Source organism: Eulemur rufifrons, chromosome 24 (genome assembly GCF_041146395.1).
Source record: "Eulemur rufifrons isolate Redbay chromosome 24, OSU_ERuf_1, whole genome shotgun sequence".
NCBI lineage: Eukaryota > Metazoa > Chordata > Mammalia > Primates > Lemuridae > Eulemur > Eulemur rufifrons.
In genome coordinates this window covers 14,613,930-14,637,906 of record NC_091006.1, presented here as the reverse complement: position 1 = coordinate 14,637,906, position 23,977 = coordinate 14,613,930, and the positions used below count along the sequence as shown (strand labels likewise).

The following is a 23,977-nucleotide window of genomic DNA, read 5'->3' as shown; positions in this document are numbered from 1 at the left end:
CCGACCCCTCTCCCTTTCGGTTCTGGGTGGGCGGTTTTCTTTGGCAAACTGCGGGCCTTGGCTAGTACTTTGGGCACCCCAGGGACATCCCGTGCCTGCGCACCTGCTCTTGGGGGGTCTCTGTGGCGCAGGGTCCTTGAGGGCGTGGGGCTCTGGGGTGGGCTCCCTCTGCCGAGGGGAGGGAGGATGGCCTTGCGGGCCCTGGAGCCGCCGCGCGGGGCAGGCGTGGCGTGCGCAGGCCAGGGTCTCTGGTTCCCGCCTCCCTTCAGTGGCCAAACGAGTCTGTCTGGCACGTCCGCGGAGCCTCAGTGCCTGGCGGAAGTGACGTAAGGAGTGCCTTACAACAGCCGTCTGCGCGCCGGAAGTGATGCGGCCCGGGCGGGCTTGGCAGCTGAAGTGAGGCCCGCTGGGGCCAGGCGCGGCGCGGCGGGCGGGGCGCGCTGCTACTTCCGCTTCCGGTCCGTCGCCTCCTTCGGTTTCTTCCCGTCTCTTTGGCGGCTCCCCTCCCCCGCCTGGCTATCCGCGCCCCTGCCGGGCGCCGGGGCGGCGGGGCCCTCGGCGTGCGGCCTTCCCTGCGTCCGCGCGTGCGCCCGTGCGCGCTTCGCCGCTGCCGCCCGCGGCTTGGCGCGTGCCCCCGACACCGAGGCCGAGCGGGGGCAGGGGGCTGACCGCCATGACCCCCCGCAGCCAGGCGTGAGGGGGCCGAGGTGAGCGCGGGGCGCAGGGCGTGGGGCACGGGTCGCGGAGCGGAGCGCGGCGGTCCGGCCTGCCCTGGGCACCCAGGCCTGGGCTGCAGCGCGCGCGGTTCCGGCCGGGCCTCTGATCCTGGGTGTTTCTGGCTTCTAGTCTTCCCTTGCCGGCCTTTGTGTGTCTGTGCCTGGGTCGGCCTCGACTGCCCCTATGTCTCTGTCGGTCTCTCTGTCGTGTCTGTGTCTCTATTAACGTCTCTATGTCTCGTGGGCCTCTCTGCCTCTGTCTCTGCGTTGCTCTATCTCCGTGTCTGTTTCAGTGCTTTTACAAAAGGATTTCGAGATAGGAGTGTCCCTGTGTGTCCCGACTCTCCTTCTGCCTGTCATGTCTGTGTCTAATTGTCAGGATTTTGTTTGTATCTCTCTGGGTTTCTGTGTCTTCATTTCCCCAGGTATCTGCTTCCCCTCCCGCCAGACCTCTCTGCCTCTGGTGCACGTCTTGCTGCTGCTCTGTCTTCGCATCTCATTCTTGTCTTCATACCCCTACAAATCCCGAAGTTTCTTCCCAGGTGTCTGGTGCCGCCTTTCTCCAGGTTTCTGAGTCTCTGGTGTGGTGGTTAAGAGCTCCAACCCTGGATTCGGAAGCACCCGCTGCTTGCTAGTTGTGTGATATTTGCCGGGTGATCTCTGTCTCCAAGCCTCAGTTCCCTAAATTTTAAAGTGGGGGCCTTCATAGTTCCTACAGCATAGTATCCTTGTGTATTTAAATCGAAATGATGCTCATAAAGTGCCTAACAGTGTCTAGGATGTAGCAAATTTGTAGTTACTGGGAGCTCTGGTTTTTATTATAGTACTTAGAGATTTTCTGTTTTACACAGTAAGTGTTAGATATTGGTCATTTGAGTACCTCTTGGAGAATTCGGCCATATCGTTTGCATTCTATTTAATCTATTAGTTTTTTTTTTTTTAGTCAATTTAATTTGAAAACCAGTCTCATTCTAAGCAATATCTGCGAGCTTAGCTTTTATGTCCTAGTTGTATATATTTTTTGTAACACACTTTAAATAAGTACACAGTATTAAGGTAGCACATCTTCTGCCGCCACCCATTTGGGAATGTTCTGTGTTTTTTCTCTGATAATAATGGCAGCCAGTGTTATTGAGTACCTACTATCTGTGGGGCACAGAGCCAAGCACTTTATGTACCCATCTTGTTTAATCAACAAGCATGCGAGATAGGAATTCTTTCTTTCATTTCAGAGTCGAGCAAACCAAATCTCAAGGAGGTTTGCTCCACTGGTAGCTGATGTGGCCAGGTTTTGAACCCAAATTTCATGTTCTTTTCCATTACATCCCATTTTTCTCAGTCCCAGGGCTCTTTTTTCAGAGTTTATGTCTTGTCTCCTTGTCCTCCTGCCTGTCTTCCCATGTTTTTGTATCTGCTTCTTGTTGTGTCTTTGTCTGTCTCACCATGTCTCTGGGTAGCTCTCTCTGCCTGGGCTTTTCTATGTTTCTTTCTGTCCTTGTCTCTCTTTCTTATTTAATTTCTTGTCAGTCGTTTTCTCTGTATTTGTCACATCATTACTTTATCGTAGTTTGTCTGGCTTTGCCTGTCTTGGGATTGTGGCTGCTTTTGTTCAACTAGCTATACCTGTCTTCAGGTGCTTGGCTCTCTGGCCTTAGCTGAAGGCAGGGGCCAACTTCTCTCATTCACCCTTTTAGATCATGGTGGGGCTCCGAAAATCTCCTTCTGTGGCTTGTTGGAGCGGCATAGACTGTTGGTCAGAGCCTGCTCTGAAACCAGACTGCTCCAAGGGTGAGGTGTGTGTCCCTGGGCAAGGGAGTTAACTTCTCTGTGTCTCAAGTTTCCTCTCCTCTAAGGTGGCTGTGAATCATGGAGTTGTAAGGATTAATTGAATTGATCTGTGTGTAGCACTCAGAGCAGTGCCTGGCTCAGGGTGAGTGCTGGGCAAGTACCTGCTGGTATCGTCATTATTTGCTTCATTCCCCTCCCGTTTTTCTCATCACCAGTGGCAGTTCAGGTTCATAGTTTAAAAGTGTAAGTTTGGAAATTGAAATGGGCCTTGGGTAGAGTCTGCACTGCTGTTCCAAGTGTGTGACCTTGGCTGAAACATTTAATCTCTAGGAGCCCAGTCTCGTCTGTTACATGAGATAACGTACCCTGTACTGAGTGAGCGCCTGGTGCACAGCTAGGACCCAGGCAGTGTGGCTGTGTTCCTTATTTCTCCTCCCTTGAGCCTTGGACTTCCCTGCCCTTGGGCCACCCAGTCCCCTGCTATCTCCTATCCTTTTGTCACCCTGGGATGGCTCCTTCCTTCTGCCTATTTCTTTAATCCCTTCATGGGTTCCTTTCCGAGTATCCTCTGGATTCCTACGTTCCTGCCCCCTCCACCCTTGCTCCAAAGGTCTTTCCTGCCCTCCCTCTTTCACTTCCTTCCTGCACCATTTACTGAATGGTTTTTCTGGGCCATCTTCTCTGCTGGGAAAAGCCACTTCCAGACAGATTTGTTCTCTGTCCCCATGGGGCTCATGGGTCGACCTTAGCCACAGAATCAGACAAATGAATATAAAATCATGAGGGCGACTGAGTCTACCGATGAAGCTCACGGGAATGGCAGTTGTGATGTTTGGGTGCAGATCTGGGCAGTTAAAGTGGATCCCTTGGGGTCAGTGGGCATCCCTGGGCGAGGAAGGAGGAAGAGCACACGGGCAGGATGGAGGGTCTCATGATGTGCCGCCAGTGTTTACAGAGCGCTTTCTGCTCACCAGGTTATCTCAGTTCTCTAGGTCATCGCACGGAGCCCCATTTTATAGAGAAGAAAGCTGAGATACAGAAGTTCTTGGCCTTCCCAGCATAGCCCAGCTTGGAGATAGCTGAGGTGGGGCGAAGGCCTGTGATCTGCCACTGCATACTCTGCCTTGCTGAGCAGAGGCCCCATGTAGGAAGAAGGCAGGCATGTTTGAGGAACTGAAAGCTGGATGGGGTAACTTTCAGACAGAGGTTAACAAAGGGCAGAGCCTTCTAGGCCACAGTTAGGAACTTGTCTTCCACCCTGAGGGCAGTGGGGAGCCCCAGGAAGGTCGGGCTTGGGCTCTGGGCAGCCCATATCCTGTCTGTGTTTTCAAAGTTTCTCTCCCCTTCTCAGATGCAGTGACTCGCCAGCACCTGCTGAGGCCTCCCTCTGAGAGTCACCCAATCACTCCACGCCTTGGGGGGCCTGTGCCCCTCACTGCTGCTGGGCACCATGTCGACCTCATCCCTGAGGCGCCAGATGAAGAACATTGTCCACAACTACTCAGAGGCAGAGATCAAGGTTCGAGAGGCCACAAGCAATGACCCCTGGGGCCCATCCAGCTCCCTCATGTCCGAAATTGCCGACCTCACCTACAACGTTGTGGCTTTCTCGGAGATCATGAGCATGATCTGGAAGCGGCTCAACGACCACGGCAAGAACTGGCGGCACGTCTACAAGGTCAGCGCCTTGAGTCCCCTCCCCTGGAGGTGGAGGATGGGACAGAGTCTGTGTGTGCCCTGAGTAGGGGGGTCTTCCCAGTTCTCAAGAGGGGCTGGAATACTGCATTAAATGTAAAACCTTTTTTTTTTTTTTTTTTTGAGACAGAGTCTTGCTCTGTCGCCCCGGGTAGGGTACAGTGGCGTCACCGTGGCTCACTGCAACCTCAAACTCTTGGGCTCAGGTGATCTTCCTATCTCACTCAGCCTCCTGAGTAGCTGGGACTACAGGTGTGTGCCACAGGACCTGGCTAATTTTTCTATTTTTAGTAGAGACGGGGTCTCGCTCTTGCTCAGGCTGGTCTTGAACTTGAGCACAAGCAATCCACCTGCCTCGGCCTCTCAGAGTGCTAGGATTACAGGTGTGAGCCACTGCTCCTGGCCTTTTTTTGTTGTTGTAAACATTTTAAGAAGCTTTGAGCCTTATGATTTAAAACTATTTTAAATGAAGGATGCATTTGTAAGATTTATACACTCAGAAGGCCTGAGAGGGTCCTCGGTTTCTATACCTTCTGTGTGCCCAGATGCCTGGTTCTTTTCCTCAGAACAGCCGGGAGCCAGCTTCTGGGGACCACCTGTGTGTACCTGTCCAAGAAGACGTGTGCTCCCCTTGACACAGGTGATGCTGTGCTGTGGCTGTGTGCCCGACAGCATGGGTGAACCCCTCGAACCATATCAGCCTCACCTTCTGCGTTCTGTTTGCTTCCATTTATCTGACACTTGGGGAGAGGCAGGCCTGTAGGGACAGAATAGATAACAGGTTGGTGCTGCTGGGAGTTGAGGGTGAGGGGCCGGCTACCAAGGGGCAGCACAAGGAAATTTTGGGGATGATGGGACTGTTGTGTATCTTAATGGCAGCACTGATTACATACCGTACACATTTGTCAGAATTCAGACCGTTAAAATGAGTGAGTTTTACTGTATGTAAATTAGACCCCAATTTAAAAAGGGAAAATGAGACTATCTTAGAGAACATTCCCTGTTAGGATGTAAAAGATTTGTCACTTTTTTCTTTTACGATTGCAGAATATTCAACTGTATGAATCGATCATAATTTATTTCACTAGTTCCCTGTTGATAGTTTTTTGTAAGGAGTGTGCAGTGTTTTGCTTTTGTAAGCAAGACTGCCATGAATATCCCTGTACGTTTATCATTTTCTAGAACTGGAATTGCTGGGTCAAAGAGCACGTGCATATCTAATTTTGGTAAATGTGGCCAAAATACCCTCCACAGTGGTGGTCCCATGTGCACACCCTAATCCGCTGAACAGACACGCAGATCTCAGGCTTTGGGCCAAAGGGAATGTGTCTGTGGGTAGGACTTGGGTGGGCTTCCAGTTTGACCACTGCTCTGGGGGCCCTGGGGCCTGGCATCCCCTTCTGGTCACTCTGTTCCTTGTGTTACAGCAAAATGGCCAAGGATGTGGGCCGGGGTCAGGTTGACTGGGTGATTCTCCTGGTCGTGGGGCCTCAGGCTGGTTCTTGTATCTCCCTGTGTGTGAGGGTTTGGGTGTTGATGTACGTCTGACTCTTGGGCAGTGGCTGGTGAGTGTTGGAGGGTCCTGTTGCTGTTCTTCAGCAAGCATCTGTGGAAGGCTTGCTCTCATGGACTTAGACTGGGGTGTGTTCTGGCTGAGTTCCCTGTCCTTGCTGATTTTTGAGACTTCCTGCTTAAGTCTTAAAATGAGCAGGTTGGTTCCCTCCGCTCAGAGACAGGCCCAGGGAGTTGGAGCAGGGAATTGAGGCCCGTTTCTTCTGGCTTGTTTCCATGCCCATCTTGAGAGACGAACACTGGGTTGTGGCTTGGGTTGAATCATAGATTGAGTCAGTAATTGGTCATTTATTGTGAAGGACTGGGTGGTGTTTGTCCAGCTGAGAATGGGCCAGGGATGCAGGCGAGTCTTTGTGTGGAGGCAAGGGGCTGGAGAGATGGGTGTGTAGAGGGAGATGGGTCCCCAGGTGCCCCAGACAGTAGGTCCTTCCTCACCCGTGGCTGGGGTAGTGATGCCGGGGCCAGAGAACAGTAGGGCGGTCTTTGGGCGAGGGTGGTCAGCAAGTGCCAAGGCCTGGAAGTCTGGGGAGCGTGCTGTGCAGTGGTGTGGGTGCAGGGCAGGGAAGTAGCAGGGGTGGATGGAGCCTGTTGCCAGGTGAGACTCAGGCTGCTTTCTAAACTTGTCCTGTGTTCGTTCCACACATCTGTCCTGAGGCTTCCTGTGGGTGGCTCCTTGCTGGATGGTGTTAGGGACTCAGCCCCGATCAGATCCTGCCCCAACCCTCGAGCAGCTCTTGGGTGGGTAGGGATCAGGTTTGGAACATGTAGACAGGCTGGCAGGTGCCATAGAGGTAAGAACACAGCAGAGGACCCTGCCAGCCTTAGGTGGGTCAGTTTGATCACAGGTCCTAGCCGACTCTTCCATCCTAGTTCTTTTTAAGAACTTTTAAAGGTAGATTTACTGAGATATAATATGTATACAATAAAATTCCCCCTAGAATACCACTATTGTAGGTATAGATCTCTGGTTTTGACAGATGCATCTGTTTCTTAACTGTCATAACAGTCAAGACATAGAACGTTTTTACCCCCCAAAAGCTCCCCTCTGATCCTTTGCAGTCTTTCCTGGGCCCTATCCCCGCCCAGCCATTGCTCCATTCTCTGTCCCTGAAGCTTCTTCTGATTTTGGGGGCTCCCTTTTCTGTGTTCTCCAAAGCACCGGTCTTTTCTTTGGGCGTTTGGGGGTCCCCAGCCCATGCGGCTGAGGGCACAGGGTTCCTACTTCACTCTGCACCTGTGCTTCCTCATGCTGAGGATGGGATGTGGTCTCAGTGTGCCGCTGTCCTGAGAGTGGCTGTGTGGGGTCAGCATGTGTGCGTGCCCCTTCCGCAGTGCATGCAGATAGCTAGGCACAGGCCCAGGACACAGGTGGGTGGGTGGGGCAGCGCTTCCTGGGTCCATGCCTGGCCAGTGCCTCCCTTCTTGGCTGGCACTTGGCTTCCACCTCCCTCAGGCTTCAGTCCCCTCCCAGAAGTGTGAGTGACCAGGACAGAATCCCCCAGACCCAGGGTCCCTGAGCCACTGTGAGCCTGCAGCGCCCCCTCTGGCCCTCTCCAGAGCCCTCTGTGCTGACCTGTCTTGGCAGGAGGGCAGGTCCTCTTGTTTCCTGCCATCCCTTTGCCACCATGGTCTCGTTTTTGTCACTTCAGCCCTGAGTGGTAGGTTGGGCAGGAGCAAACTTTCCTCTTTGATGGTTGGGAAAGCTAAGGCCCAGAGTGGGAAGCTGTCTGCCCATTGTTGTGGGGGAACTGAGTCTTGGGCCCATCTCTCCAGAGCTCGACCTCTCCCACCCTAAGAGCCCTGGCTGGCACTCTTTTTGCCCCCTGTCGAGAAAGTATGAGCTTGGGGACCTGGCAGGGCTGGCTTCTGTATGTCCTCCCTCCATGGCCTTGGGGACGAGTCTTGGTGAGTGAGGGTCAGTGTTTGTTCAGTGCCTTGCATGTGTGGCCCTGTGGAAATCCTTGTTACCCAGTGAAAGAAATACTTTTCCTTCTTTTTCTCCATTTTCCAGGTGAGGAAACTGAGGCACACTGAGGCTCAGGGCTACCCAGGATGTAGTAGAGCTGGAAGAGGAGGCCCAGAGCATACCCTCTCAGCCCTGTACTGTACCTAACTTCTCTGAAGAATGCAGGGTCTCAATCTTTATCTTAAAACAGGGATCAGCATACTGAAATCCACTGGCCAAATCTCGCCCCCCGCCTGTTTTCGTAAATAAAGGTTTATTGCAACACAGCCAGGCCCATTCATCATGGCTGCCCAGTAGTCGAGATAGAGTGTATGGCCTGAAAACCTGAAATATTTATCCCCTGGCCCTTTACAGAAAAAGTTTGCTGACTCTGTTTTAGACATCCTTGACAAAGTTATTTTAAAAATAAAGACTATTGGGTTATCCAGTTGCCCACTTTTTTTTTTTTTTTTTTTTTTTTTTTTCGTTTTTTTGAGACCAGGGTCTTGCTCTGTCACCCTGGCTAGAATGCAGTGGTGTCATTGTAGCACTGAAACCTTGAACTCCTGGACTCAAGCAATCATCCTGCCTCAGCCTCTGAAGTAGCTGGGACTACAGGTGTGCATCACCACACCTGGCTAATTTTTTTTTTTTTTTTTTTGAGACAGGGTCTTGCTGTGTTGCTCAGGTTGGTATCAAACTCCTGGCCTCAAGTGATCCTCCTGCCTTGGCCTCCCAAAGTGTTGGGATTCCAGGCCACTACACTTAGCCCAGTTGTCCACTCTTAAAATAAAGTTTTATGTTTTTCTGTGAGGAGTAACATCTAAGCAAATCATTAGTGTACAGCCCGATCAGCTTAGACGTTGTTTGTATACCTGTTTAACCTTTGCCCAGACGGAGATTGAGGATGTGTCCAGCCCCACAGGAGCCTCCCTCACAATATCCCTCCCCCAGAGGCACCTGTATGACTCGAGTTTCCCGAGGCAATTCTTGAATCATGTACATGGACTCATGTGTGTGGCCCTCCGTGGCTTGCTTGCTTTGCTCACCATCACCGTCAGGCCTGGGAGGTTGACCCGTGTTGTATGTGGTGGTCCCACTGTGTGCATTTACCACAGTTTATACATGCATTTTGCTGTTGGTGAGTATTTGCACTATTTTCTGGTTCACAGTCTTTTTCACTGCAATTCCAAAGTCCAAAGAGCTCTGAAAACAAAAGTTGTTCATAATCCATTTGCTGGAAAGCCTGACCTGAGGTCATTTATATGGGGGTTTGTTGGTCCCCTTAGTGTGACAATTGGTATAATTCTCTGCTGGGTGAGTTCTTTTATGTGTGGTAGGTGTATCATCTTACTGGTCTGAACTCTGGAAAATTCTGAATTCCAACATACAAGGGCCCCAGGAGTTTTGGACCCAGGACTGCCTCTTGGAGTGGGGTGTGATAATGCATGGAAATCACTTTCCTTCTTTCCTTTCTCTAATGTGTAAACACCTCGAGGGCCAGTTAAAGACTAATCTCTGATTACAGACACAAATACTGTTAACACACCTTCAGAAAGCCTTGCCAAATGTAGGTCCAGCTGCCTCAAAGGGTTAGGGAGATATGAATGGCCCTGGCATTTTTCTTTGCAAATTTCTCCTTGGTTCAGACAGAGCTTAGCTTCAGTGGCTGACTTCTCCCTCCCTTTTTCCCTCTCTACACCTAGGAGCCCTGGATGGGTTGGAGGTTCATGAAAGCCCTGGAATCACCTGCACAATCTAAGGTGTGCCTTTTTCTGAGGATGGTGGCCGAGGCTTCCAGCAGAGCCTTTAAGGGGCTGCAACCCCTCATCTTGCTCATCAGAGCGGGGCTTGAGCCCAGGCTGGGGGAGCCACAGAGACTGTTTTTTATCCCTCATTTCAATTTGTTGAAAAGGGGGTTTGTTCTCATGTTATAAAATACAAAGATACCAAAGGATGCAGGTGGAACAATAATGTTTCCTACCCCCGTCTTTTTGTTCCTGGTGTTGTGGAATCGTGTGTTCCTTGGGCCACGGCTTCCCTTCATGCCAGAGGTGATGAGCTCCCCCTTTGTTACCTTCACTGCTGTCCCATGTCTGTGCGAGTTTTTACATTCAAAAGGGATGACACATTTCAAACTTACAGAACAGTACAGAAAGCCTTCTAAGTTACCGTTCACTGTGATTTAACAGATGTGTTTTTGTGTGTGTGTGTGTGTGTGATGTTACTTTAGATTTTCTTTTTAAAGAAATAGGCCAGGGTCGCGGCTCACACCTGTAATCCCAGCCTTTTGGGAGGCTGAGATGGGAGGATCGCTTGAGTCCTGAAGTTCAGGGCTGCAGTGAGCTGTGATTTCACCACTGCACTCCAGCCTGAGCAGCAGAGTATGACCCTATCTCAAAAAAAAAAAAAAAAAAAAAGAGAGAACAGTTCTGCACTGATGCCCAGGCCGGCTGCAGTGATTACTGCGACTGTAGCTGCCATTTCCTCTTTTTAATTTTTGGTGAGCTAGAGCTTGTATAGCATTCAGTTCGCCCTTTTAAAGTGAACAATCAGTAGCGTTTGGTACGTTCACAATCTTGTGTGGCCACCGCTTCTGTCTAGTTGCCGAACTTTTTCATTTTCCCAAAGAGAAACCCCACACCCTAAGTGGTCCCTCCGCACCCACCCTCCCTCCAGTCTCTGGCAACCCATGATCTGCTCTCTGTCTCTATGGAGTCACCTGTCTGCACATCTCACATTGGTGGAATCATACTCAGTGTGGACTTTTGTGTCGAGCTTCTTTCATGGGCACAGTGTTTCCGTGCTTGGTCCATGTGGCAACATGTGTCAGTGCCTTGTTCCTTCTCAGGGCCACATGATATTCTGTTGTGTGGACAGATATGTGCCTACTTGCCGACGACTCATGGGGTGTGGGACTTGAATCCCGGCGGCTGCCCCAGGGCCTGGGCCTCGGCGCGGTCTCCAGCCCATCTTTATGGTGCCTGGTTGGTGACTGGTGTGTCCCTGTCCCCCGCCCCCAGGCCATGACGCTGATGGAGTACCTCATCAAGACCGGCTCAGAGCGCGTGTCGCAGCAGTGCAAGGAGAACATGTATGCCGTGCAGACGTTGAAGGACTTCCAATATGTGGATCGAGATGGCAAGGACCAGGGAGTGAATGTGCGTGAGAAGGCCAAGCAGCTAGTGGCCCTGCTGCGAGACGAGGACCGGCTGCGAGAGGAGCGGGCACACGCGCTCAAGACCAAGGAGAAGCTGGCGCAGACTGCCACGGGTGAGGCCCCTTCCCCTCTCCCTGCTGAGGCCCAGTGGCCTAGAGTCTGTTCCTCTCCTGCGGAGGCTCCTGTGCCCAGCCACTGAGCCCCTGTCTCCCTTCTCCCTCGTTTTCCTCTCTCCAGCCGGGATGCTTGTCTTACAGGCTCACCTGGGCCCTTTTCTGTCTCCTGCCTCATACCCTGGGGCCCTAGAATTGAGAAATTTTATTCTGCTCAGCCACAAAACTAGCTGAGCGCCTCCTCAGGGCCCAGGTATGTCCAGGTGCCAAGGGAGGCAGGCAGAGCTCTACCTCGTGGAGCTGCCAGGCAGGTGGGTGATGGTCCTGTCTGAGAATAGTCAGTGCTAGGGACAGGGGCTCCTGAGGGGACTGGACGCTGACACGTCAGGGTGCTGTCCTCCCGTCCACAGCAAGATTGGGGGTTGGGGGGTGTTACTCCAGGCAGAGGGTGGTGGCCTGAGTGAGACACAGCCAAAAGGCCAGCATCAGAGCCTGCAGGCCACCACAAGGCCTTTGGGCTTGCTTGAACAGCCTTTATTTTTTATTTTTAGAGACAGGGTCTCACCCAGGCTGGAGTGCAGTGGTGTGGTCATAGCTCGGTATAACCTCGAACTCCTGGGCTTAAGCAATCCTCCTGCCCCGGCCTCCTAAAGTTCTGGGACTACAGGCACGTGCCCCTGTATCTGGTCATGAGCCTTTAAAATGTTCGTAGGTGGTGGCCTCAGTTAGGTGGGTTGTGACCACTTTACAAAACATTGAAATAGAGTAAGTAGGAAACCAGAGCACACTGCACGCCATCAGGCCGAGATCTGTCTCGTGAAACATTTCCAGTTGTGTGGATGGGTGTGTGGGTCCTGGACTGTGCTGGGAAATGTGTTCTATACTGGTTGGGGGCTCAGCCGTGAAGAGACGACGCCAGCCGTTCAGGGACTTGGGTGGAGAAAGCTGGTAGAGTGTTGAGAGTGTTGCTTGGTCTGGGTGATGGGTGGAGGTGTTCTGATTGGCAGGAGATGGTCGCAATGGGGAGAGGATGGTGCATTGCCCTGGAAGTGGCATTGGCTGGACCTGCCAGGGCAGCCTGTGACCCTCAGGGGATCTGGCTGGGCGGTCAGGCTCGTCTGGGGGAGATGAGGCCTTCTCTTTTGATGAGTTGAGTTTGGAATCACTATTCAGCACCCACTGAGAGACATGGGACATAGTAGGGTGTGTCAGGCCCCACCTGGGACTCCAGAATCATGACCTGTGTGCCTGCAGACAGCATTTAGAGCAGAGAGAGTGTAAAGTGCAGGGAAGGAAGCCAGGTGATGGAGGAGTGATGGGGCTGGGGGGACACCAGGAGGGGAGTGTGGGAGGTAGTGAGGGGCTGCTGGCTCGAGGTGGTTGGATGGACGGGCAGGGTTGGGTTGGACCCAAAGAGGGATGTGGGCAGGAGCCAGGGGGCCTCAGGGAGGAGTCTTTGGTATTTGGAGATCCTAGAGCGGAGATCGCAGATTTTCCATGAAGGGCCAGAGCGTGACCATCTTCGGCATTTCCGGCCACGCCATCCACACGTGAATGGGGGCCTGTGCTGCCCTCAGACTGTCCTCATGGGCTCCGAAGTGTGGATTTCAAGTAATGTTCACATGTCTTGACTATTTTTTTTCATTTTTTCCCTAACCATTAAAAAACATAAAGACCTTTTTAGTTCTTGGGTGGCTTTGCCACAGTTTGCTGGCCCCTGTCCTAGAGCGAGCTGTATGGAGGGGTGAGGAGGAGGGAGGAGGCCAGGGAGGTTAGAGAGTGTGCCCCAAAACTCTCAGGCGGCTGGGAAGGCCTGGTGGCCCCACAGGGAGCTCACACTAAGGCCAGGTGCTCCAGGGATGGGGATGTCAGAACGTTGCTTGCTCGGTGCCTTTACTGGCCCATGAAGTGGGAGGTGGGGCCTACAGCCTCCCTGAGCACCAGGCAGCTCTGGGGGCAGGGGCTTGGCAATGGGCTGTGGGCTCCCAGCACCCACCTGGGAGTCCTGAGAGCTTGGGAGGGAGTTGCTGGGGCAGAGGAGGACAGGGAGGGGACCACAGAGGCATTGTCCTCCCAGTGGGTTAGCCTGTCTGTGACCCCATCCCTCCGTCTGTCTCTGTCCTCTCAGACAGTCATTTACCTGCATTCCCATTCTCACCCTTTCTCTGTCCCTCACCCAGCTGGCCACCCTGGTCCCAGCCTGTGCCCCCAGCCCTGGCCCCTGCTGGGGACACCACTCTGAGTCTGGCACAGGGCTGCTTAGACTGAGTGTGGGTGGGGCCAGAGAAGCTGGGAGCCTGCTGCTGCGTGGGGTGAAGAGAAGCTGGGAGCCTGCTCTTCTGTGAGCAGCCTGGCAGTGGGGCCGGTGGGCACAGGGGCCCAGGACACAGGAGCACAGTGTCTCGGCGCTAGAGCAGATGGAACCTGCTGATGCATCCACGGTGGTGCGGAGGGCAGGGAGGGTGGGGCAGGGGCTGCTCTGGCCCAGGGCAGAGTCTGTTCTCTACACTGTGGAGGGGCAGGGACCCCCAGGCCTTGGGGAGTGAAGCAAGCAGGACTTGGTGTGAGGGCAGGACGGGTTCGAGGGCAGGAGGTGGGAAGCTGCTGCCTGTGGAGCCTGGGGATGTCCTGCCTATCTCCTGGTAGGGTCCTGCCTTGCTTCCAGGTGCCCCATCCCTCCCTTCTCCCACTCTTGCTCCTGGAACCAAGGGCTTCTTGTCGGCCCATTCCTCTCCTCTGACTGGGCCTTGGATCCCACAGTCTGAACAGATGTTGTCCTTGTCCCTACATTCCAACCATTCCCTGCCAGAGGCAGTTTAAGCCCTGGAAGCTGAGACCCTGGGCCTCCCCACACCCCAGGCCGACTGAGCGTTGAGGCCCCAGGCCATGGGATAGACCCCAAGGCACGGGGCATCCCAGGCCAGCCGTCTTGCAGGAGCCTTGGCGGCAGGGCTCAGAGTTTGCCACACTGTGCCTCCCCATCAGCAGACTTTTGTTCTGTCCTCCCCTGGGGGCCCTGCACTCCCCCGCCTGCTTTCCTGAGGACCTGGTGTCTGATCCCTGCCTCATTTGCAGTCTTGGCCTTCCGAGGTCATGGGGTAGGGGAGGAGACATGGAGACTGAAGCCTCCATCTGCTCAGGGTCTGGGTCTCACCTCCTTCTCCCTGCCCCCAGCCTCATCAGCAGCTGTGGGCTCTGGGCCCCCGCCTGAGGCGGAGCAGGCGTGGCCGCAGAGCAGCGGGGAGGAGGAGCTGCAGCTCCAGCTGGCCCTGGCCATGAGCAAGGAGGAGGCCGACCAGGTACCTGGGCTGTGGTGCCAGGGCTCACTGTTCTGCCATCCCATCTCCATGCTGCACCCCAGCCTCCTTCCTCCTGGCCCTGATCTCCCCAGGCGTGTGCCCCCTCTCATTCTCTGACCGGGTCCTCTCCCCCGAGTCCTGTGCTCTGTCTTTGTTCCTCCTCCCCTCTCTGGGGCCTGTCCTGGCCCAGCCCCTCTGCGTGTCCCTCATGGGCTTGGGTGACCGACTGCGTCTCTGCTTCTTCGGCCCTGTCTAACCCCGGCTCTCCTCCACCCGCCCCCTCTCTCGGCCTGCCTCTCTGTGGCTCTGGCTCCCCCCGGCCCCTCACGCTCTCTCTCCCCCAGCCCCCGTCCTGCGGCCCTGAGGACGACGTCCAGCTCCAGCTGGCCCTTAGTTTGAGCCGAGAAGAGCACGATAAGGTCAGAGCAGCCTCCCTGCCCCTGCCCAGGGCTCCCCTCAGACCAGCCCCGTTGCCCCTTCCTGAAGAACTCCCCCATTCTTCTGGGCCCCAGCCCACAGGCTCCCGTGTGCTCAAACCTCTGCATCTTTAGCCAAAGGACCTCGGGTCAGACAGAACCTGAGGCAGACATGCTGTGGCTGCTCTGGGTGAAGCAGGGGCCTCCCTGCTCCCCCAGTGCAGGAGACGCCACTGACTCAGTGGGACCAGGCCTGGGCTGTCCCCCAGCACGACACCCCCCACACTCCTCATCTCCCAGACCATACCCTCCTCCTTGTGTCCTCCCTGACCTTTGACCCAGGTGTCCCATCCCATTCCATACATTGTCCGCATCCCATTTCAATTTTTTAAAGTTGCCTTTGTCAGGGTGGGAGGGGGTGGTTGGGGGCCTTCTAGGCTGGGGGTGTCAACGTCTGCCTATTGCTCTGTTCTGACCCCTCCCTCTGGCTGGCTGCTCCGTGCCCCCAACAGGAAGAGCGGATCCGTCGTGGGGATGACCTGAGGCTGCAGATGGCCATAGAAGAGAGCAAGAGGGAGACGGGGGGCAAGGAGGAGGTGAGTGTGGGCGCCTCTGCACACGACGGCCGATTCACTGCCATTGCTGCTGATCTCTCTCTGCCTCCTGTGAGCTGCTCTTCATCCTACTTGCCAGGTCCCCGGGAGGCAGAGACTGAAAAACACGGCCCTGGAGCCCCTCTCTCCCCACTGGGGCCCGGGGCCAACAACCCACTGGGCCTCTCCGCAGCTGCCTCCTGCCTTGGAGGTGAGGGTCTTCTCTGCAGGTGTGTGGAGCCAGGCCCAGGCCCAGGTGCTGCTGTGGTCTCACCTTGCCAGGTGCTGATGCCACTGGTCATCACAGCTGGACGAGGAAGGCTCAGAATAGGCTAACAGCAGCCTGACGTGAGCCACAGGAGGGCATAGGGCTCATCCAGCCATCCATCTGTTCCATTTTCTCAGGCACCTCCTAAGTGCTGGGCCATGCACCAGACACTGAGGGCTGATTGGTGAGCAAGAGAAGCATGGTCCCCTCCCTCCCCCTTGACCTTGGAGAGGGACAGTGTTTCCTTGGTGTTTGTGTGCCCTGAAGCTGAGTTGCAGACCTTTCCAGAACCTTGCTCTTTCCACATCCTGTTTTATTACTTCTCACGGCTCTGTGGACAGGGCTCGGCTGGGTGGTTCTTTTGCTCAGTGTGACGGGACCGAGGTCCCTCATGCTGGCCTTGTCCTCCACCCTCTTCCTGTGGCCTCTCACTGGTCACTAGTCTGTCCTGAGTGCCTTCACGGTATAGTGGCTGCTGCTGCTGTTTCCCTCCCTGCACCACGAGGGCAAGCTCACCGGGCAGGCTCTCGGCCTGTGCCATGCGCTGTTGGTCTGAGCAGGTCCTGAGGCAGCCCAGATTTAAGGAGTGGGGACACAGCCCCCTCCCCATAGGAGGGGCAGCAGATCGCTTGTGGCTGTGCGTGATCGAGCACAGTGGGACTTTCTCGATGGACAGAGAAGCCAGTTCAGGATGCAGCTCCCAGTGATCCCCAGTGAGGATTCCTCCACTGGAGGAAGTTGGGGCACCAGACCCCCCATCTCTTCTCTGCTCCTGTCCTGCCCCACCCTGCCCTGAGAACAGGTGGGGAGGATGGATGTGGCTGCTTTGGGTAAAACTTGGCTCATCTCTCCCCGGGGGCCCTTTGCCTCAGGGGTGCTGATTGGGTGCGTGTGGGGGGCACCTCCACCTTGAGAACAAAGGGACGTTGACTGCCAGGCAGCGTGGGGGCCATTGGAGAGGCAAGCTCAGGGTGGCCAGGGTCGGGGCTCAGCGGGAGTTCCAGGGGGAGGTGTGGCGAGGTTCTGCAGGTTCAGGGGTGGGGTGGGCCTCTGTCCTCACCAGGGCCATGCAGAGGACCTCAGGGCAGGTGGGGTTGAAGAGCCTCCCTGTGCTGTGCAGAGGATGGACGGGGGGCAAGGGTGAGGGGACTGGGGGTGCTCCTTCGTGGTGACCTGGGTCAGGGTGGGGCAGGTGGACAGGCAGGCTGCCCTGGGAACATGAGAGTAGAGGAGGGCGCATGGGGGTCTTCGATGGCTCTGCCTCCCTTGCATCCTTTATTGTGGATGGCTCCTGTCGAGGCCCAAGGCCCTGGCTGTCCCCCAAATGCCTGAGGGCTCAGCTTGGTCCACGCCTGGCCCTGCCACCCCCTCATGTTCCTTCTCTTCTTTCTCCCCACTCTGTAGTCGTCCCTCATGGATCTTGCCGACGTCTTCACAGCCCCGGCTCCTCCACCAGCCTCCGACCCCTGGGGAGGCCCCGCGCCCATGGCTGCTGCCATCCCCACGGCTGCCCCCACCTCGGACCCCTGGGGGGGTCCCCCTGTCCCTCCAGCTGCTGATCCATGGGGTGCTCCAGCTCCCACGCCAGCCTCTGGGGACCCCTGGAGGCCTGCTGCCCCCTCAGGGCCCTCCGTTGACCCTTGGGGTGGGACCCCTGCCCCTGCAGCTGGAGAGGGGCCTGATCCATGGGGAAGCTCCGATGGTGAGTGCCACCGCCTTCTTAGATGTGGCCTTCGCTGGGCCATGCCCTTAGATGGGGACACACAGCCAAGTGGTGCCAGGCAGTTGGGGGGGGCACCCTGGGCACTGATGGGGGGCCCTGAGCAAGAGCTGAGGGGGGTCAGGTGAGACAGCCCAGAGGAGAGCTTGTGAAATCGGGGCCCGGAAGCCTTGGGCTGTGGAGAGGGCTGCTCAGAAGGCCGAGTCTCATGTGGGCAGTGGGTGGAGCTGGGGCAGGAGAGAAGGTGCCAGATGCTCAGCTGGACAGGGACAGGGATGGGGATGGAGGGGGGTGACAGGGAGCTGAGGGAGGGCCCTGAGCATGTGAGCAGGTCTAGGGGAGACAGCGGGGAGGCCCCTCGCCCTGGGTGGGGTACAGGGACAGAGCCTGGAGGCATGACACCCACAGCTGGAACTCAAGCATATTGGGGCATTCAACTGGGGTGGGCTTCTCGGGGGAAGGGGAATGGTGGGGGGAGCTTTTGTGTGAATAGCCACAGATTGAATGGCGACAAGCCCCCGAACTACCTTGGCAGGCAAGGTCACCAGCCCCTGATGTGCCATTTTCCTCACCCAGGTGGGGCCCCTGTCAGTGGACCCCCAGCCTCTGATCCCTGGGCACCAGCCCCAGCTTTCTCAGACCCCTGGGGAGGGTCACCTGCGAAGCCCAGCACCAACGGCACCACAGGTACTGGGCGGGGGTGGGGCGGGCAGGCAGAGCCCCAGTGAGTGAGTGTGAGCAGGTCGTCTCCTGGGTCCTGGGGGAGAGGGTGCTAAACCTGGAGGTGGGGGTAGAGGCAGGGTCCCTGGGCAGGTGCTAAGCAGACCATCCTGCCCCCCTGCAGCAGTTGGGGGCTTCGACACGGAGCCCGACGAGTTCTCTGACTTCGACCGACTCCGCACAGCCCTGCCGACCTCCGGGAGCAGCACAGGTAACCCCCCCCACCGCAGGAGCTCCGTGGCTCCTCTGGAGCCCAGGCAGGGCCAGCAGGGCCAGCCGCACTTAAGGGTGAATGAAGAGTGCAGTCGGATAGAATGAGCCAGACCCATCCACCTGCCTTTAAAAGAAGTATATACCTAAGTTCTTTCTGACTTTGAGAAAAGTTGCAGAATAGTACAAAGAATTCCTTCTTGAGATTCCCCACCCAGATGCCAACCTCTGACCCCTCTGCTTCCGGGTTGCTTTTGAGTGCACTGCAGACCTGCTGAGTGTTTCCATGTGTTTTTAAGAGCCAGGACGGTCTGTCCTGTGTCTCCAGCCTTGTGGTGACCAGGATCTGGAAAGTGGCCCTGACATGCTGCCCTCCCTCCTCCGTCTCTTTCCTCACCCCTAGCGTCCCTTGGCCCAGGGTCGTCCTCAGTGGGCGCTGCGTTCAGCTGCAACCCGTCTGGAGAGTGTCCGAGGTGTCGAGAACACCACATGGGTGCTCTGGGGTCTTAGCAGCAGCTGCTGGTATCTGCCCGTGGGAGATGTCGACTTTGATCACTTTTATTTTTTTTTTCGAATGAAGGGAACTTCTATTGAAGCGCAGATTGTGGCACAGAAATACGTGTCTGGCAGGGGGTGGGGAGTGAGGGGAGGACAGTGCCTGGCCCCACGCTTCCTGCTGGGTCCTCTCACGCTAGGGTCGCTTTCGATTAACTGTCCACTCTGCAGTTTTCGTTTTAGGCCCTTCCCCGCCCCCATACAAATTTGTGCATTTTTCTTCAGCATTAGATAGAATTTCTATTTAAAAAAACAAATGAGACCTCGAGCCAGCAAATGTCATCAAACCTCCTGGGTCATTGGTGTTTGCCATTGTTTCTCCACTCGAAGTTCCTGTTTAGGGCTGTGTCATTAGTTAGCTTCTGTGGGGACAGCTCCTTTGAGACTAGAAGTGCCCCGTAAATAGTCCTGCCCTGCCTACCCTTCTGGGTCAGAGACCCTGCAGCAGGCCCTGTGCTGTGGCTGTCACGGCGACACCCTGTTCCGTCATTCCTTCTAGTTTGTTCACTGGAATCACACCCACCTGGTTTTGAATCTGGGCTCTGACCCTCAGAGCTGCTGGCCTTGGGCAGGCGATGCCCGCCTCTGTGCCCTAGTCCCTCCTCCTTGGCCTCCAGCGCTGGGCCCTCTGAGGGGCCCCCACCTGGTCTGCACTGCTCCCGGGTTGGAGCCACCCCTGCTGGCAACCCCTCTGAGCCCCTCTCCTGGCTCCTTCCAGGGGAGCTGGAGCTGCTTGCAGGAGAGGTGCCTGCCCGCAGCCCTGGGGCATTCGACATGAGTGGGGTTGGGGGGTCTCTGGCTGAGGCTGTGGGGAGCCCCCCACCTGCAGCCACCCCAACCCCCACGCCCCCCACCCGGAAGACGCCGGAGTCATTCCTGGGGCCCAATGCAGCTCTTGTTGACCTGGACTCGCTGGTGAGCCGGCCGGGCCCCACGCCGCCAGGAGCCAAGGCCTCCAACCCCTTCCTGCCAAGTGGTGAGTGTGGCTCGCTTGCCCGTTCCCGGGTCCTCCTGCCCATTCTGCCAGAGCAGGCGCCTCTCAGGGTCGCTTCTCACCCGCTTCTCCACACCCGCTGTACGTCCCAGCTGGACACAGCTGCTTGGTGAGTGGCACCCACTGACTATTGATGTGTCTGTTTTCTCTCCCTGCAGGAGCCCCGGCCACCGGCCCCTCTGTCACCAACCCCTTCCAGCCTGCCCCACCTGCGACGCTCACCCTGAACCAGCTCCGGCACAGCCCTGTACCACCAGGCCCTGGAGCACCCCCCTACATCTCTCCCCTTGGGGGCCCTGGCCTGACCCCAGTGCTGCCCCCGGGCCCCCCGGCCCCCAGCACGAACCCCTTCCTCCTATAATACAGGGCGGGAGGGGCCTGGCCCGGCCTGGCCCTGCCTCCCCCTTTCTGCTCCCTGGAGATCAGTGCTGTGAGTGCATGTGAAATGGGCCCACCCAGCGCCCTTCCCTCTCCCAGCACCCACTCACACTACGCCCTCCTCCCATGTCCCCCCCTCCCCGAAGAGAAGCTGGACACGGGGTGGGGAGGGGCACTGGCCAGAGGAGGACCCCGTTCCCAAGGCATTAGGAGGGGGAGGGACGGCTGGGCCCCCACCCATTCCCCCTCCCTCCAAACTCTTGACCCCCCATCAGTGTTTGAGCCTCCTCCTTCCCCTACGCACCCCTTGGTGAATCCTTGGTGATGATTTTGGCAACTTCGGGAATAAATGGCAATTCTCATGGGTGTGGCTGCCCCAGACTCCCATCCACAATTCACACGTCCCTCAGCATCCCCTCACCCTGGGACCCAGGGCTCGGATCCTGTTTCCTTCTTTGGGGCATGTGGAAACCAGTCCCTCTTTCTCAGAGGCTTGATTTCCTGACCCTCCCCGGGTCCACAGGGGTGGGCTACCTTGGTAGGAGGGGTTCAGGGCCAGCAGCCTGCAGCCCCTGCAGGTCCAGATGGTCACCCCTCCTTAGCCCAGGAGTTGGCCAGACACTCTGGGTTCAAGAGGCCCCACTTGGGAGACTGAGGTCAGAAGGATGTCCCTAGTTTCAGTGGGAAGATGGTGGTGGTGATGACGATGTCAAGACTTCTTGTAGAGATGGCACATACTCACAACGCGTGTCACCAGTGCCATCGCCTGTATCTTTTGCAGGCATCACCAATCCATCCTAGCACTCCTTGGAAAACCCTGAGTCATTCTCTGCTGGCTGGGCTGAGCTGAGTGCACTTCCAGGGTCCACCTGTTTGTTGTCTGGGTTCTTGCCCACTAGTGGGGTGGGGGCTGCTGTCATCTCTAGGTATAGATGGACATTGGCTTCTTCCAGGTCCTGCAGCCCAGGGGCCTCAGTGATGGGCACCCACCCACATCCGTTGTGGGCAAAATGGGCTTTCCTTTCATGTGGTGTCTCCTTCCATTGCTCCCTGGGGTCCAGGCCCTGTTGGCTAGGTTGGTTCTCTTGGTGACTCCAACAGCAGCCTGGGCTTGGAGGCCCTGAGGACAAGAGGGGCGCCCAGAGGTCAGTCAGGCTCCATTTTTGCCCCTTTTTGCCTGAGCTCTGGGCTCAGGGTGAGGGGACAGAGAGCCGCATCGCTGGGGCACTTCCTCCCATGGGGACCCTAGGGGGAGCACCCTGGCCAGCTGGGACATCCAGGAAGACCACCAAGAGAGAATAGCTTGGCGGTCACCCTTGTGTGCCCCCCTCTGTGGTGAACAGGGCAGACCTACGTCATGCATGGAGATTGCAGATGGGAGAGTGTGTGACCCCTGAGCCTTGGAGATGACCCTGGGTTCCATGTCCCACATGGGTCGTAGAGCAAAAGCGTGTCCATGGGGTGACAGGAGGTTAGGGTTCTGTTACTGCTGTGAGGCGAATCCCGACCTGTCAACGTCAGGGAGTGTTCTCTGGCCTCTGCTCCTCTTGCAGACCAGGGTGTCTGGAGGAAAGGGTGGGCTGCAGGGATGCAGGAGCTCTGGGGTCAGCTGGGTCAAGATGCAGTCCCTGGGGAGTGTCTCTGCTCAGCCAGGGAAGGGCATCCCCTCTTTTCACACCCAGACTGGCTGTGTTGGGGTGAGGTGACTTCTCAGGAGGACATAGGGCCGTTACCAGGGGACATAATGTTTCCTGAGGGAAGAGAGTGCCATCCCTGGGCAGCAACAGTTGTCTCTTAACATACTTGGGCTGTCTGTGAGCCCTGCTGCTCTAGTCCTCGGCGCGGGGGCCACAAGGGCAGGAGAGCCAGCTGCAGGCAGTTCTGGGTGGGGCCGCAGGGGAGGGCGGGCCCTCCCTCCCGCAGAGCTTGGTCTTCCACAGCGTTGCTCAGCGGCCACTCCCTGGATTCAGGATACATTTCATTATTTTGTATCTCTGAGCCTTCACTCCATTTCTTCTATTAGAAGCAGAGGAGGAAGGTAATAAAATGTCACAGTTGGTCATAATCTAGTGGAAGGGTTGAAGGTTTGAGGCTTTAGTTCTCTCTCTCTTCCTCATTTGTCAAAATATGAGACAACATTAAAAGAAAGATAAAAACTCAAACAGTAACATGGCACATAAATTAGTGGCTAATTATAACATGATCTGTTCTGCATCTTCCTTTCATTCTTTACACTATGAAATACAAAATGGCACCAAAGATCTTATGTCTCCTAATTTATTCCTCTGTCCAGAATATTCCAGCCACCAAAGTTCTCAGGAGCTGTTCCTTGAGAGAGTCCCGAGCACCTGGGTCTGTAGTGACCCTCTATGCTTGTCGAGTGAGCTCGTTCACTCTCTCTGTGGGACTCGCTCTTCAGCAAATGCTCGCTGTCCTGAGGGTGGTGTGCGAGCTTGTTAAAGAGAAAATTCAGTGGTACCCGTTAATGTGGCCTTTATTCCAGACCCTCCCGACAGGTGCGGGTACTACGGTCAGTGGATGGAAAATTACCAAGAGGAAAACCTCAGGGGTGAGGGGGCTTCTGGCCTACTCGACCTCACAGGGCTCTTGCTGAAGGCAGGACCGCGTGGTCGGACCTCACCTGGGAGGGTGGAGGGTGAGGAAGCTGTCAGAGCGAGGGTGGGGGTTCTGGCTACACTGACCTACCAGAGTTCTGCTAAAACTGGACTTTACAAGGAAATGCACAGATGGGCCTGGGGAAAGGTTCAAAATTCCCACTAAAGTTTGGTCAAAGGGGATCTATGTCAGGTTCCAGGCTGAGCCACCTGGCCGTGTGGATGTGCTTCTGACCAGAGATGCTGATGTGGACAGACACACACCACGGAGCTTTTCTGTGTGCTCCTGGGTTTTGGGTCTGGGGGCTGGGTGGGCAGGGGCTGGGAGGGGACCCAGCATGCAGCACCTAGGAGCCCCGCTTGGCCACCAAATGCTGTTGCTTAGGGACTTGAAGGATGCAGTCCTGGGTGCACGTCCTGGCTTAGTCCTCTCCCAGCCTCCTGCTCCCTCTTTGGGCCACATGCTCCAGGGCCCTCGGCATGTGGCTGTGGACGCCCGAGCAGGCGTTCAGTCCTGCCCTTTATCGGTTTTTCTCACGCTGAAGTCCATTTCAGACACAGACTCTCTCTCGGCCATCTTCCACCTTTGCCTCATGTTCCCATGGAGCAGGAAGGCTTTATTTCCTGCAGGACTGATCTGCTCTCCCCATGCTGCCCGTGGGCCTTCTGGATGGTCCCCTCGAGCCGACCGGCCACAGTGGGGCCAACACCCCTGTGTGCAACGTGCCCTTCCCGGTGCTGATGTGGAACCCTCCTACTGGCCTCACACGGAGGGACTCGGCGTTCTCAGACTCCATCCCGAGGGCCAGCCGCTTGTTTCTGTAAGAAAGTTTTATTGGAATCCAGCTGTGGTTGCTTCTGCACTGCAGTGGCAAAGTGAGGTCACGGAGACCTTACGTCTCTTGAGCCTAAAATATTTACTATCTGGCTCAGTAAGAAGTTGTTTGTTGACCCCTTGCTATGCCTCGTATTTTGGGGGATTCTGGTGCCTGCCCCATGCCTGGGACAGCCCACACTCCCCACGGGCTTCCAACATGTTTTCCACTGAGAAATTGTTCCTTTTGCTGCCTTTTGTTTCCTATTGAATGTGTTTCTGTGTTTTTATTCTACTTTTAGGGATAATTCTTTAACCTGTTTCATCCGCATTATTTTAGTTCAGATATTTATAATTTCAAAGATCACTATTTAATGACTGCTCTATAGATGCAAACTTTTTTTTT

General features: G+C 55.9%; 1 protein-coding gene across 4 annotated transcripts; it reads left to right on the top strand.

Moving 5' to 3' along the window:
• The first annotated feature begins 448 nt into the window (after positions 1-448).
• EPN1 (epsin 1) lies at positions 449-20,633 on the top strand. Of its 4 annotated transcripts, XM_069458304.1 has the most exons (12): positions 449-707; positions 2,411-2,509; positions 3,856-4,182; positions 10,740-10,989; positions 14,164-14,288; positions 14,633-14,707; positions 15,217-15,300; positions 16,970-17,267; positions 17,862-17,972; positions 18,130-18,216; positions 19,489-19,746; positions 19,923-20,629. In XM_069458304.1, the coding sequence occupies exons 3-12, from the start codon at positions 3,955-3,957 to the stop codon at positions 20,123-20,125; spliced, it is 1,719 nt and encodes a 572-aa protein (XP_069314405.1). In that variant the 5' UTR covers positions 449-707; positions 2,411-2,509; positions 3,856-3,954; the 3' UTR covers positions 20,126-20,629. The 4 variants fall into 4 exon arrangements, with proteins under 4 accessions (XP_069314405.1, XP_069314406.1, XP_069314404.1 ...); XM_069458305.1 differs by lacking the exon at positions 2,411-2,509 and having other exon boundaries at positions 18,133-18,216; positions 19,923-20,630; XM_069458303.1 differs by lacking the exon at positions 2,411-2,509.
• The last annotated feature ends 3,344 nt before the right edge of the window (positions 20,634-23,977 follow it).